This window comes from Gouania willdenowi, chromosome 13, assembly GCF_900634775.1.
Source record: "Gouania willdenowi chromosome 13, fGouWil2.1, whole genome shotgun sequence".
Classification (NCBI taxonomy): Eukaryota; Metazoa; Chordata; class Actinopteri; order Blenniiformes; family Gobiesocidae; genus Gouania; species Gouania willdenowi.
The window spans coordinates 40,385,781-40,398,943 of NC_041056.1; the positions used below are offsets into that span (position 1 = coordinate 40,385,781).

The 13,163-nt window shown below is 39.8% G+C and overlaps 1 protein-coding gene across 2 annotated transcripts; it reads left to right on the forward strand.

Annotated features, from left to right (window-relative positions):
* The first annotated feature begins 4,795 nt into the window (after positions 1-4,795).
* LOC114474034 (zinc finger protein 135-like) lies at positions 4,796-10,885 on the forward strand. 2 transcript variants are annotated; one of them, XM_028463905.1, is made up of 2 exons: positions 4,796-5,051; positions 9,573-10,885. In XM_028463905.1, exons 1-2 carry the CDS (start codon positions 5,015-5,017, stop codon positions 10,565-10,567), a joined length of 1,032 nt encoding a protein of 343 aa, XP_028319706.1. In that variant the 5' UTR covers positions 4,796-5,014; the 3' UTR covers positions 10,568-10,885. The 2 variants fall into 2 exon arrangements, with proteins under 2 accessions (XP_028319706.1, XP_028319707.1); XM_028463906.1 differs by having other exon boundaries at positions 9,585-10,885.
* Positions 10,886-13,163: the final 2,278 nt, after the last annotated feature.

The window sequence follows — 13,163 nt, forward strand, 5'->3', positions numbered from 1 at the left end:
AATCACCTGAATCCAGCCCCGTTGGTGATCGCGGAGCGCTTCAGATTCCATAAGAGAAACCAAGCAAAGACTGAGACCGTGTCGGAGTACATAGCTGAACTGAGGAGGCTGGTGGAGCATTGCTAGTTTGGAGTGGGACTATCTGACGCACTGAGAGACCGGTTCGTCTGTGGTCTACACAATGAGAGCGCTCAAAAACGCCTTTTAACAGAGGATAGGCTCACCTTGCAACGTGCGGTGGATGTCGCTGTGTCGGTGGAAACAGCAGCGAGAGACGCCACTGAACTACAAGGTAAACAGGCCGCTGCATATGAATTACAAACCAAGCAACGTAGTTTCAAATCGAAGCCGTGTTTCAGATGCGGTAAACAATCACATGACCCAGCTGACTGTTGGTTTAAAGATAAAGATTGAAGGCAATGCAGAAAAGGGGGGCACATACAGAAGATGTGTAAAGCTAAATACAATAAAGAGAAATCAAATGCAAAATGGGGGAAAAAGCTGCATAAAGTCACAGAAACGGAGTTCGACAGCTCAAGTGAGGACGAACTGTCTTGTGTTGGACTATATGCAACTGATGAGGATGATAGTGATGTAATATGGGTGACACCAAAAGTCAATGGAGTGCCATTAAAGATGGAACTGAACACTCATATCCAACAAAGATTACATGAAAAACTTTCCAGACATGAAGTTGTCTCGCACAAGTGTGAAACTGAAAACCTATACAGGTCAAAGAGTAGCTCCTCTGGGAAAGTTGAAAGTAAAGGTGAAATATAAAAATCAAACATGTAATCTGGAACTGTTTGTTCTCAAAGAAGGAGGTGCGCCGCTGTTTGGACGGCAATGGCTAAGACAAATCAAACTGAACTGGCAAGAAATAAAGACTATGAACATTGCTTCTAAACAGCTCACAGGCCAAAGGCTGTCAGAAATAATAGAGAAACATGCAGCAGTGTTCAGCGAGGGCATAGGAACCATGAAAAACTTTAAAGCGTGTCTGAAGCTTCAAAATGATGCAAAGCCAAAGTTTCACAAAGCACGCCCGGTACCGTATGCTCTACGCCCAAAGGTTGAAGCTGAGCTACAACAACTAATGGATCAAGGGATCTTGTCCAAAGTGGATTGGTCTGAATGGGCAACGCCAATCGTACCAGTGGCTAAGAAGTCTTCAGAACGAGTGCGTATTTGTGGTGACTTCAAAGAAACAGTTAACCCTGTACTGCACGCAGTCCAGTATCCACTTCCTCGCATTGATGACATTTTTGCATCTTTAGCAAATGGTGAGCACTTTACAAAAATAGACCTTGCTCAGGCCTATCTACAATTGGAGATGGACGAAAGTTCACGCAAGTATTTCACCATAAACACAAAGGACTGTACCAATACAACCGACTTGTGTTTGGCATCACAAGTGCCCCGGCAATCTGGCAACGAGCAATGGACCAGGTGCTCCAAGAGATCCCAAGTACACAATGTTATTTGGATGACATCATTGTTACTGGCTCAGACAGACTCACACTTAGCAAGCTTGGATGCAGTTCTCACAAAACTTGAGGACTATGGACTAAAGGCTAACAAAAAGAAATGTGAGTTTTTCAAGGAATGCATTGAGTACTGTGGGCACAAGATAGACAAAAATGGACTACATAAAACGCAAGATAAAATCGAGGCCATAGTGAATTCTCCTCAACCTGAAAATGTAAGTCAATTACGCTCATTTCTTGGCCTCATTAATTACTATCACAAGTTTTTGCCAAATCTGTCATCTTTGTTGCACCCACTCAATGGTCTTCTCCATCAAAACACAAAATGGAGCTGGAATAATGACTGTGAACAAGCCTTTAAAAAGGCAAAGAGACTCATTGTGTCAGAAAAAGTTTTGACACACTTTGACCCGAAGTTGCCCCTGCGACTCGCTTGTGACGCTTCACCATACGGCATTGGTGCTGTTTTGTCACACAAAATGACTGATGGCTCAGAACGCCCCATTGCTTTTGCATCACGCTCTTTGGCACCTGCAGAGCGTAACTATGCACAAATAGACAGGGAGGCTTTAAGTTTAGTGTGTGGAGTGAAAAAGTTTAACCAATATCTGTATGGCAAGCATTTCACTCTCATTACAGATCACCAGCCATTAATCTCCATCTTCAGTCCACAGAAAGGTGTTCCAGCGATGGCAGCAGCTCATCTACAACGTTGGGCTCTGTTCCTGGGAGCACACACGTACACCATTGAATACAGGGGAACAAAGCAACATGGAAATGCGGATGGACTGTCTCGCCTTCCTTAGACATGCACAGGTAAAGACACTGACCCCACTTTACCCCTGCACATGCTTCAAATGGAACCTCTCCCTGTGACAAGTGCACAAATAAGCAAAGAAACAAGAAATGACCCTCTACTATCTAAGGTGTATGACTTAACTGTGACCGGTTGGCCTTCCCAGAGAGAAACTGAACTATCGGACTATTTCACAAGGAAGGATGAACTTACTGTGTGCCACGGTTGTGTCATGTGGGGTTCACGTGTTATTGTACCACCCAAACTGCGTGCTAAAGTGCTTAACGCACTGCATGATGGACACATGGGGGTTGTAAAAATGAAAAGCCTTGCGAGAAGTTATGTGTGGTGGCCTGGCCTTGATAACCACATAGAAACTCTTGTCAAAACATGCACAGGTTGTCAACAAACCCAGCGCCAACCCCAGCTTGCTCCTGTTCACACTTGGGAATGGCCGACGACTCCATGGCAACGCATACATGTGGACTATGCTGGACCTTTTATGGACCACATGTTCCTTATTGTGGTCGATGCACACTCGAAATGGCCTGAGGTTTTCACAGTAAATAAAGCAACTACGACGAAAACGGTGACTCAACTCCAGATGCTTTTTGCTCGCACTGGATATCCGCTTCAGCTTGTCAGCGACAACGGAACGCAGTTCACCAGTGAGGAATTTCAGGTTTTCCTGAAAAACGTGGAATAAACATGTCACCTCTAATCCTCATCATCCGGCTACCAATGGACTGGCTGAACGTTTTGTGCAGACTTTTAAACAGTCCATGAAAGCAAGTAGGAAGAAAAAAGTGCCTCTGCAACAGAAGATAACTAACTTTCTCCTAGCATACCGAAACACACCACACTCAACGACAGGACAATCACCTGCAATGTTGTTCATGGGAAGAAACTTATGGTGTCGTTTGGATCTACTGAAACCTGACATCCGTCAACATGTCACTAATAAACAATGTTCTCCCACTCAACAACAAGGGAAACTAAGATCATTCGATATTGGACAAAAAGTTCTGGCTCGAGACTATCGCAACCAAAGTGACAAGTGGCAGCAAGCTGAGATTCTGTCACAATCAGGACCACTCTCTTACACTGTGGACCTACAACCTGATGTCGTCTGGCGCAGACATGTCGATCAACTTTTGGATGCCTCACCTGGAAATGACACTAACCGATCTGTGACACCAACTGGTACTGCAAATAAAAAAGACAGTATCTCAACACCCGACTTGACAGAAGTGGAAATCAACTCCACACCAGAGACTGTGAACAGTCCCAGACCAATCACAAACCTGCCTGACCCTCGGGACGTAGATACCCTGGAAGGAACCCAAAACCACCTGAGAGACTTGATTTATAAAAAGAAAAATAAACAAGTGTTTGTATGTATTGACCAGTGGCGGATGCTTTAAGACTACAAGGGAACCTCAGCTTCCCCTAAAATCAGTGGTCAAATATGTAGTGTTGTGTGTACATTTCATTGACTAAATATATGACAGAACACATGTATGTTTAGTTCAGAATCAGCTTCTTATAACAGGAAACTGACAGTGACAGCGTGACGTTCTTCATTCATTACCGCAGCGTCACAGTGTTAATAAACAGTGGTGAAGTTCAGCTTCAATTGACTTCAATGGGACAGGATTTAGGGGTTGATCCACTGCAGTCAAACTAGACGCTCATTGGATAAATGCTCGGTTATGACGCACTTAGTCCCGCCCATCGGACGCCGGGATTCACAGGAGGTCTATGGAGCAGTGGGCTGGATCTGTCTGTTCCGGACGCTGGAATAATGGATGATGATTGGATGATCTGTCTCAGGCTAATTCAATTTTGATTGACAGCGAAATGAGCCAATCAGAGAGTATGACGTTTTTCAACGGCGGGTTTTTCAAATATTTCAGTCCGTTGCTCTGTGTTGACACGGAGATTTTGCTGATCCTCTCATAGCGAATCAACTTCTGACAAACCTAGTGTCTGTTTTTGGTGTTTGTGGAGACTGTTACTGCTTGTGTTGTGAGACTCCTGGTTGGTACGACAGGGTCACAGATCATTTTCTTTTAAAGGAACGTAGGGTAGAATTCACATTTAAATAAACAGATACATTTTCTGAAGTAGGCAGAAAATGAGCTTCCCCTGCATGAAAGACCAGCAGCCGCCACTGGTATTGACATAAGCAGCTATGGTTAGTACCGTGTAAGAGGCACTACTTTATGTTGCGCATGTGTACAGGCGCATACGTTATGTGTACAGTGTCAGCGCACTAATGTTAGAGTTGTGATAAGGCACCTGTGGAGTAAAAGATGTTTAAAACGTACCGGAGCTTTCGTCTATTATTTTACAAGGTTATGTAAGTGACAAACGTAACACTTTGTATAATTTTTAATGCTGTTACATTATTTTGTGACCTTGGATGTTTTCTTATATTATTAACAAAAGCTGCTGATCGTCCGCTAAGTGGCAGTAAAGTGCGCTTTGTGTTACTGTCAATCACCATTAAAAACCACCGAAGAAGAAGAAATGAACGGTTCTCCGTGTGTTTGTAATGATCAGTTTAAAGAGTTCAGATAAACCGAGCACACATCTGTGCTGTACAATAGAGTGTTTAATGAACCATTCTTCATTGGAGGGAAAAGACGTAAACGAAGGTCGTTCACAAGCTAACACGGTCACCAGATTGACCGCGACACCTTCGAGTCTTTAGCTTAGCTTTAGCAACATGATGACAGACTCTTCAGCTGAACAACACTCTGCAGGTTTGGACTTTTCACTTTTATCATCAGATAAGATCAGATAATACTCTGTTAGTCCCACAATGAGACATCTGATCGGCTGATACTAAAACCCGGAGACAGAGTAAATGCATTAGACCGGTTGTTAGAGCTACTATATTTAGCAGAGACAACATATTTATTTCTCATTATTGTTTTGCTGAGTTTTATTGGGCTTTATTTACCGGTGAGTAGTTCCTACAGTATTCTACCAGAACCGCTCAGAAACACTTCAAAACTTTTTTTTGGAAAATGCCTTAATTTATATATATATATATAATTGTACATTTCTTCGACCTTTATTGTATCTATTTTTTTTCAGTTAAATGCCTTATTTTCTTTTCATATACATATGTACATATATTAGAGGTGGGAACCTCTGGCTACCTCAAGATACGATACGCAATACAAAGCTCACGATATGACAATATCACAATTATTGATATATTGGTCGGAAATCAATCTACGATCATCTATGACATAAGAAAAAAAGATTACGTGACAAAATACAATTTTTATTTCATGTCTCTGAAAGACAATTAATTGAAAAAGTGTCCTTTGAACAGTGACACTATTTCAGTGCAACATTTCTGTAAATAAGTGTCAACATAACAATGTAAATGAATAAGTATCTCCAATAATGCTTAATGTAAACTAAAAATAGGGTCTTTCTTACCAGTGACACCATTATAGTGCAATATTCCAGTAAACAATATATTGGTTACTTCAACAAACAGTGATAAAATTTCTGTGATGACGTACCTGCACATTTTAGTGAAAAATCAGAGAAAGTTTAAAAAAAAAAAGAAATCGATACTTAGCGGGAGAATATCATCACACTTCTAATATATATATATATATATATTATATTTAGTAATTGTAAATTTCTTTGATCGACATTGTGCCTGAAGATTAACATTTACTTCACGCTATAAACTTGCACATTTACCAGTTTATAATATTGTTTTGTTATTGTGAATAGTTCCTGTTATCAACATAATATATACAGTACTGGTACAGTGCCTGTCAGAAGTATGTATTTATTCAGCTTAAGTAGAGTTGTCAATTCTGGCCAAATGAGTATGTTTCTGAAGGTTGGAAGAGGTGTACATACTCTGTACTCTGTAGTGTTATAAAGGGGTATAGTTGCGGGTGCAAAGTAAAATAGCGTGTGCGATTTCCCTGGTTTAATTCTATGGGACATACGCATGATAAAATAGTTTGTTTTTTTAAACTCATTTTTATATTTTTGTTGTTTGGTGTATTTTTCTGGAATGTATGTTTATTGGAGTCATGTGTATTTTTGTATCTTTGTGTCTTTTTGTGCTTTGTATTTCAGTGTGATTCTGGAGTCATTTTGTGTATTTTTTTGTATAATTATGTAGTTTTTACTCATTTTCATATTTTTTGTTGTCGTTTAGTGTATTTATCTGTAATGTATGTGTTTTGGAGTCATTTTGATGGTTTTTGTTGTAATTTTGTTTGTTTCTGGAGTCGTTTTATACATTTTTGTGCATTTCCGTTGTCATTTTGTGTACTTTTTGTATAAATATTGTTCAGTTTTTACCCTCGACCAACTTTGGCCGAAGGGTATTGTCATCAGTTAGTTTTTTGTCCGTCTGTCTGTCTGTGTGTTTGTGTAGAGTGGTGTAGGTGTTTTACTGCAATACCCACCAACCATTCTCACACCAAAGCATTGGTACGAATGGGGGGATTCTAGGTAATGAAGATCATTTTTCAGTCGGACCATTTTTGGTGATAAAACAGTGTTTTTGAGGATTTTGAATTTTTTTTTGTCATGGACTGATTTTAAAGAAGGAAAGGAGGTGGACTATTGATACCTTGTTGTAAGGTGACATTCACTCGGGCTTTAGATTAGTGCTAAAATATTTCCGATCTGATAATTTAAAAAATGCATTTTTAAAAAAAAGTCTATTTTTGAACTCTGATATTTTATGGAGGTGTGAATCTGAATTCATAACCTAGCAACAATTCATGCATCAAAACATTGGTACTAATATGGAGATTCTAGGTAATGAAGAATTTTTCCAGTCAGACAATTTTTGGAGAAAAAAACAGCGTTTTTGAGGATTTTGCAAAAAAACTTTTGTGGACTGTCAACATGTTTTGTCTTTGTCAGAAACTACTACGTAAAAAAATTCTATGCATAAACAGGTGAGTAATCATATTTAACAATATGTTATTCTCCTACCAGCATTATACATATAATGGATGAACCATTTCAACTATAAATTCACTGAAGTGCTTAGGTTGGTCACAATAAATCAATGTAAATACTTTTTCGTGACAGCTAATATTTTGAGGATTTTTCAAATGTCAGGCCGAAGGTTTTCAAGTGCGGGCATGTTATGTTTTGTTTTATTTTCCCTAATTAGTATATTTTTATTATGGTGTGTGTGAGACTTGATACCTGTCCATCTCTCCTCCGTAGGCTTGCTCTCTCACACGCACATGCTTCAGCCGCACACATACACGCACTTAGTGACACACAAATGAAAGAGAAGTCCACAGGAGCTCAAACATTGTGAAAGAGCCTTTTTAAGTCTATTATATGTCTAATATACGTCTAAATGTTCCTTAGACTTCTAGTCTAAAATTAGTCTACCAAGGGGATAGAAATAAAAGCTTTTTAGACGTCTAAATGTAGACGAGATGTATATTAGACGTCTAAACAACCTATATAGAGACATCTTAGATGTTTAAATAATGTACATTTAGACATCTAGATTTTAGACTTTCACCTGACGTTCATGCATATACCCAGGTATAAACTTAGACGTTGATTAGACGTCTATTAGACAGAACAATACAGTATAAAACAGAATAATACAAAAGAATAAAGAGGATAATTTATGGAGTTACAGAGAAGATGCAGATCTTGTAAATTAGGATGTATTATGATATCAATAATTTAAAACATAAATTAAAAATACTGGTTTCCAAGTGTTTCCGAGCGATGCTGCTGCCTGTTGAATGCTGTAAGTAAAGCCCAGTACAATTATAACCAGAAATACATATTTGTTCCCTGGTAAAGACAGTAGCTCTAACAACCGGTAAAATGATAAACTTGGTTTACGGATATTTCAGGGTTTTAGTATCACCCCATCGGATCGGTACGGCAGCGACAAATACAGAAATAAGACAAATAATAGGAGCAAAATAAATGATATTTATATACAGTTAATTGATATTCAGTCACACTTACATCACTCATGAATACAACAACAGTTTTCACCATGAGTTTACTGTTTCCTAAAAACAGAAACCTGAGATTAAAGTCAGAACATACTTATTTATTCCCATCGTTCCAGGCAGAGCATAGACCATCGATCACTCCTCGACGTTGCACCGTCATTTATATTCATGTATTTTGAAGGAAAAACACCCCAAAAAGAGAAAATGTAGAACATGAGAAATTAGTTTATAATTAAGCACCTTTTAATAATTACACCAGTGCTGATATTCAGCACAACAGCACCACCTCCAGTGTAATATTGCTTTAATACAACAGTGCATTTTATTAGTCAACAGTATTAAGATACAAGTGCAAAAATCAACACAATTCCCCCTCACTAAATTGGCCATATCTAAAAAAAATTATTCATCTAAAGTATCTATTGAATAATTATTGAACATTTGGTAAACATTTCAGATTTTTTAGATAGAAGTGCGTGGACCATTTATTAAAATGCCAACATCCTGTTTGGACTTTTGGACCATTTTTTATTCTCTAAAGTTTCACCAAACGAGGATTCTGGCATCACTGGTGCAAAAAGTAACACATGCACTTCTATAGCAATATTAGCATGTGACCCACTTTAGTCTGTCTCTCTCTTAGGGACAGCACGTGTGAGTGAGTTCTGTAGTGTGGCTTGTTTAGGGGCTTGTCTGGGGTGTCAGCAGCAGTGATAACAACACAGCTCACACTTTAACAGCACAGATGTAGTCACCACATTTTACGTGCTGCGTACGTTTGTTCTAACTCATAATCAGAATAGATGCTAAAGCAGCCATGTGTTTTACTTCAACATGTAGTTTATTGGACCGAACCAATAACAAAAGTATGTAAATAACTGAAGAAAGCCTTTATGTTCATCAGCTGTGGATTTTCCTCCTCTGAAACATAGAAGCTGCTCAGCACCAAAACAAGACGTTTTAAAAACAAAGTTTATCATTTTTAAAACATCTGATACTGTTATTTGAAGCATGGAGTGGTTTATTTATAACTTCAACTAGTATATTTAGCAAAAAAATAAAATAAAAATATCACTGTCTTCTCATAAATCTAAAGTGTTTGTGCTTGTTTTGTCGTGTAGCGTCACACATACATAAATATCAGTGCACACACACATTCACTCATACTTGTATTATAAATGTCATCTATAATAATTATTACATAATTAGACTGATATGTAAAGTAGAGCTGAGTCTAATGATGTGAATAATGAGTGTAGAGACGTCTCTGATGGTCCTGGTTGTGTTCAGTGTTGCCTGCAGATGTTCCTGATGGTGTTTCCTCTAAACATGGACTGAAGCTCCAGGATCATCTCCACATAAAGAAGGAAGAGGAAGAACTGTGGGAAAGTCTGGAGGAAAAGCAGGAGACAGATATCACGGCTGTTACTGTGAAGACTGAAGATGAAGAGGAGGAAGCTCAGTGTTCTCTGCTACACTGGAGACAAAGTGAGGAGAACATCAAAGGAGAACCTGCAACCTGCAGCTCAGCTAAACTCATGAAAGTAGAACCAAATGGAGACATCAGTGAAGGCCCAGAAGCTGCAAACACTTGTACACAACCAGACAGTGATGAAGAGGAAACAGACTGCTCTGACACTGAAGACAGTGAGGATTGGAGGGAACCTTTGTCCCAGTCTGAAGCTCAGAGTGAACACATGGACATGAGCTGTGAGAGCTTTCAAACATCTGAGGTCAGGACTAAGAACAACACCAAAGAAACATCGCAGAAAAGAGAGAAACCCTTTGGTTGTAACGTGTGTGGGAAACGATTTCGCAACAGAGCTGATCTGAAGATCCACATGAGAATTCACACAGGAGAGAAACCTTTTAGTTGTGATGTTTGTGGAAAAAGCTTTGGCCGCAATGGGTCTTTAAAAAGACACATGATCGACCACTCAGGGAAGAAACATTTTGGTTGTGATGTGTGTGGTAAAGGGTTTTTTCGCAAGGCTGAACTTAAACGACATAATAGAATTCACACAGGGGAGAAACCCTTTAGTTGTGATTTATGTGGTAAAGAATTTACTCATAAAACGAGTCTTTCAGAACACATGACTTGCCACACAGGAGAGAAACCTTTTGATTGTGATGTTTGTGGGAAACGATTTGTTTCTAAGAGGAATCTTTCCGGACACAAGATAATTCACACAGGAGAGAAACCCCATGTTTGTGATGTTTGTGGTCAAAGGTTTTATCGCAGGTTTGATCTGAAGCGACACATGAGAACTCACACTGGAGGTTAATGTTTTGATTGTGATGTTCGGTCAAAGTGTAACATAGAAGCCAAATCTTTTCTGACACATGAGGAGCTACACAGGAGAAAAACATGGAAAAGGAGTAAAGGTTTGTGGTAAAGGAGGAGGTCATCTACCCTCTCCAGTGGCCAGGCCGGGCTCCCACCTGACAGGCCTCCTACATTAGAGGTTTGATTTTAGGCCCAAGCCCGACGTGAAATTCGGGCCGGGTTGGGCCGAGATGTCGCACATTCGAGTCGGGTTAGGGTCGGGCCGAGATTTTAAAACCTCTATTACATTATTATTTTTCAATAAACACAAAAACTTCTATATTGTTATGGTATCATTTCTAAAGTGATTTCTGTTAGTAGTGGGACGGGATGTTGACGGCGTTGTGTTACGTTATATTGTTCAGCGTTTTATTCACTGAATATTATTTGCTGATTTGGCTCATTCCTCACTTGCTGCTGGAGCACAGGGAACAAATACGATTGCGTGCTTCAGTCAGGTCTGCGCTCCACGCACGGGCCGCCTGATCTGGTCTGTAACGGACTGGGTTCTATGTTTTATGTTCTGGTTATGTTGTGTGTATTCATTGGTTAACTGATTTCCAATGGCCGAGAATGCATCATGGTTAGATGCAGCTTTCTCTGCCAATGTGTGTCTTTGTTTTCATTTGATCTGAGCGTTGATTGGCTGGGAGGTTGGGGAAAGGGCGGGCGTAGTCGAGGAGAAGAGTGAACAATTCTGTTTCCACGGTAGTGTGAGTGTATGACGGTGTAAGACGGTTCTTTGTGTGTTTGGTTGTTTTTTTTGGCGTAATACTACAGAGCTGCCATGAAAGGCGCTAGATCAGAAGATGACCCTCTACCACCTGAGACACGGTGGTGGGTGGGCTGAGCCACTGCGTAGAGCACAAATGCATCAACGTGGTGCGGTGGCGGGCCGTAGCAAGAGTTTCAGCAACAGTGGGCAGAACAAACCTCACATGTGGGTCCATACAGAGGAGAGACACTTCTGACGTGACATCTGTGGGAATCGGTTCCGTAGCATCGCAAATATGAAGAATCACGACACGCCACAAGGGAGGAAATATCTAATATTTGTAGGGTTCTCATCAGCACTGTTGAGTGTAGGGGCCCCTGATGTTGTAATTTTGCTCCCCTACGGACTAATGTTGCCCCCTACAATGCATTTTCAGCAGTGTAGGAGGGATTTACTATTGATTTTTCCTTTCTAATCGGTACCGCCCTAATAATTGTTGCACTCTTGGACACAAAGTGTCGAGTTGTTTTAACTCTCTTGCTAATCTGCATAACCCAGAAACACATACATCTATAAATTACCGGCCTATATCTAAACTTTCCTTTTATGTCAAAACTTATGGAAAAAGTAGTGCTAAGCAGCTAACCTCATTCTTGGAACAGCATGATTTTTTGATAAATATTAATCGGCTTTAGGTCAATCTACTCCACTGAAACTGTTCTTGTGAAAGTTTCCAGTGACATGAAAATGGCCGCTGACTCTGGTCGCTGTTCAGTTTTGGTTTTACTTGACAGATTTATTGTCAAAGGCAGATTTATTTGACATCTGCCTTTGACACTGTAGATCATGGTATACTGATGATTGATTCAAATCTGAGATCAGGTTTTTTGGTGCTGTTTTCCACTTGTTTACTTCATATATAAATGGAAGAACTTTCAATGTTGCTATTAATGATGTAATGTCGAATGTGTCCAACACGTCGTGTGGAGTGGCCCAGGGCTCTGTTCTGGGGCCTGTTTTGTTTTTATTGTAAGTGATGCCTCTTGGTTGGTTAATCAGTGGTTTTAAAATTGTCATAATTTCTATGCAGATGATATTCAGTTGTTTTGCTCCTTCAATAACTCGGTTTCACTTTGTATTTGAGTTCTTGGATTGTGTATCTTTTATCAAAAAATGGTTGTCATCGAAATACCTTCAGATACATTCTAACAAAACAGAAACTCCGATCATCGCTGCTGCTAAAAAGATCCCCCTGATTAAAAACTCACTTGGTGCTCTGGGCTCATCTGTGAAAACCAGCCTTTGAAACCTTGGGGTTGTGTTTGATCAGTCCATGTCTTTGGAGGGTCACTGTCGTTAACTGACTAAAAGCTGTTTTTACCACCTGAGAAATATCTTTGAAGTGAGAAATTTCTTGTCAAAATCAGATCTCAAAATGATCAGCCACGTGTTCATATCGTCACGCGTTGATTATTGTAATTCTGTTTTCACTTGTTTCAACAAGTTGACTCTGAACAGACTTCAGATCGTACAGAATACTGCTGCCAGTCCTTTTCCTCTTACGTGCTTCTCACCCTGGAATAAGTGCAGCGCCCCCATAAGGTGAAACATTATATTGCACTAGAAATATGTACTTAGTTACATTTAAAGCCACACAGACTCGTGTGTCGTGCAGCAGCAGCTGTGATCACTCATTAATTAAAACTCTGACAGATACAGACTTCTGTCCATGTTGGTCACAGTGATTCAACTATGTTTAACGTAAAGTCACAGTTTGATCCACTACAGAGTGAGGATGAGGATGGACCACAAACTGTTCCACACATATTTTAATGAGGCT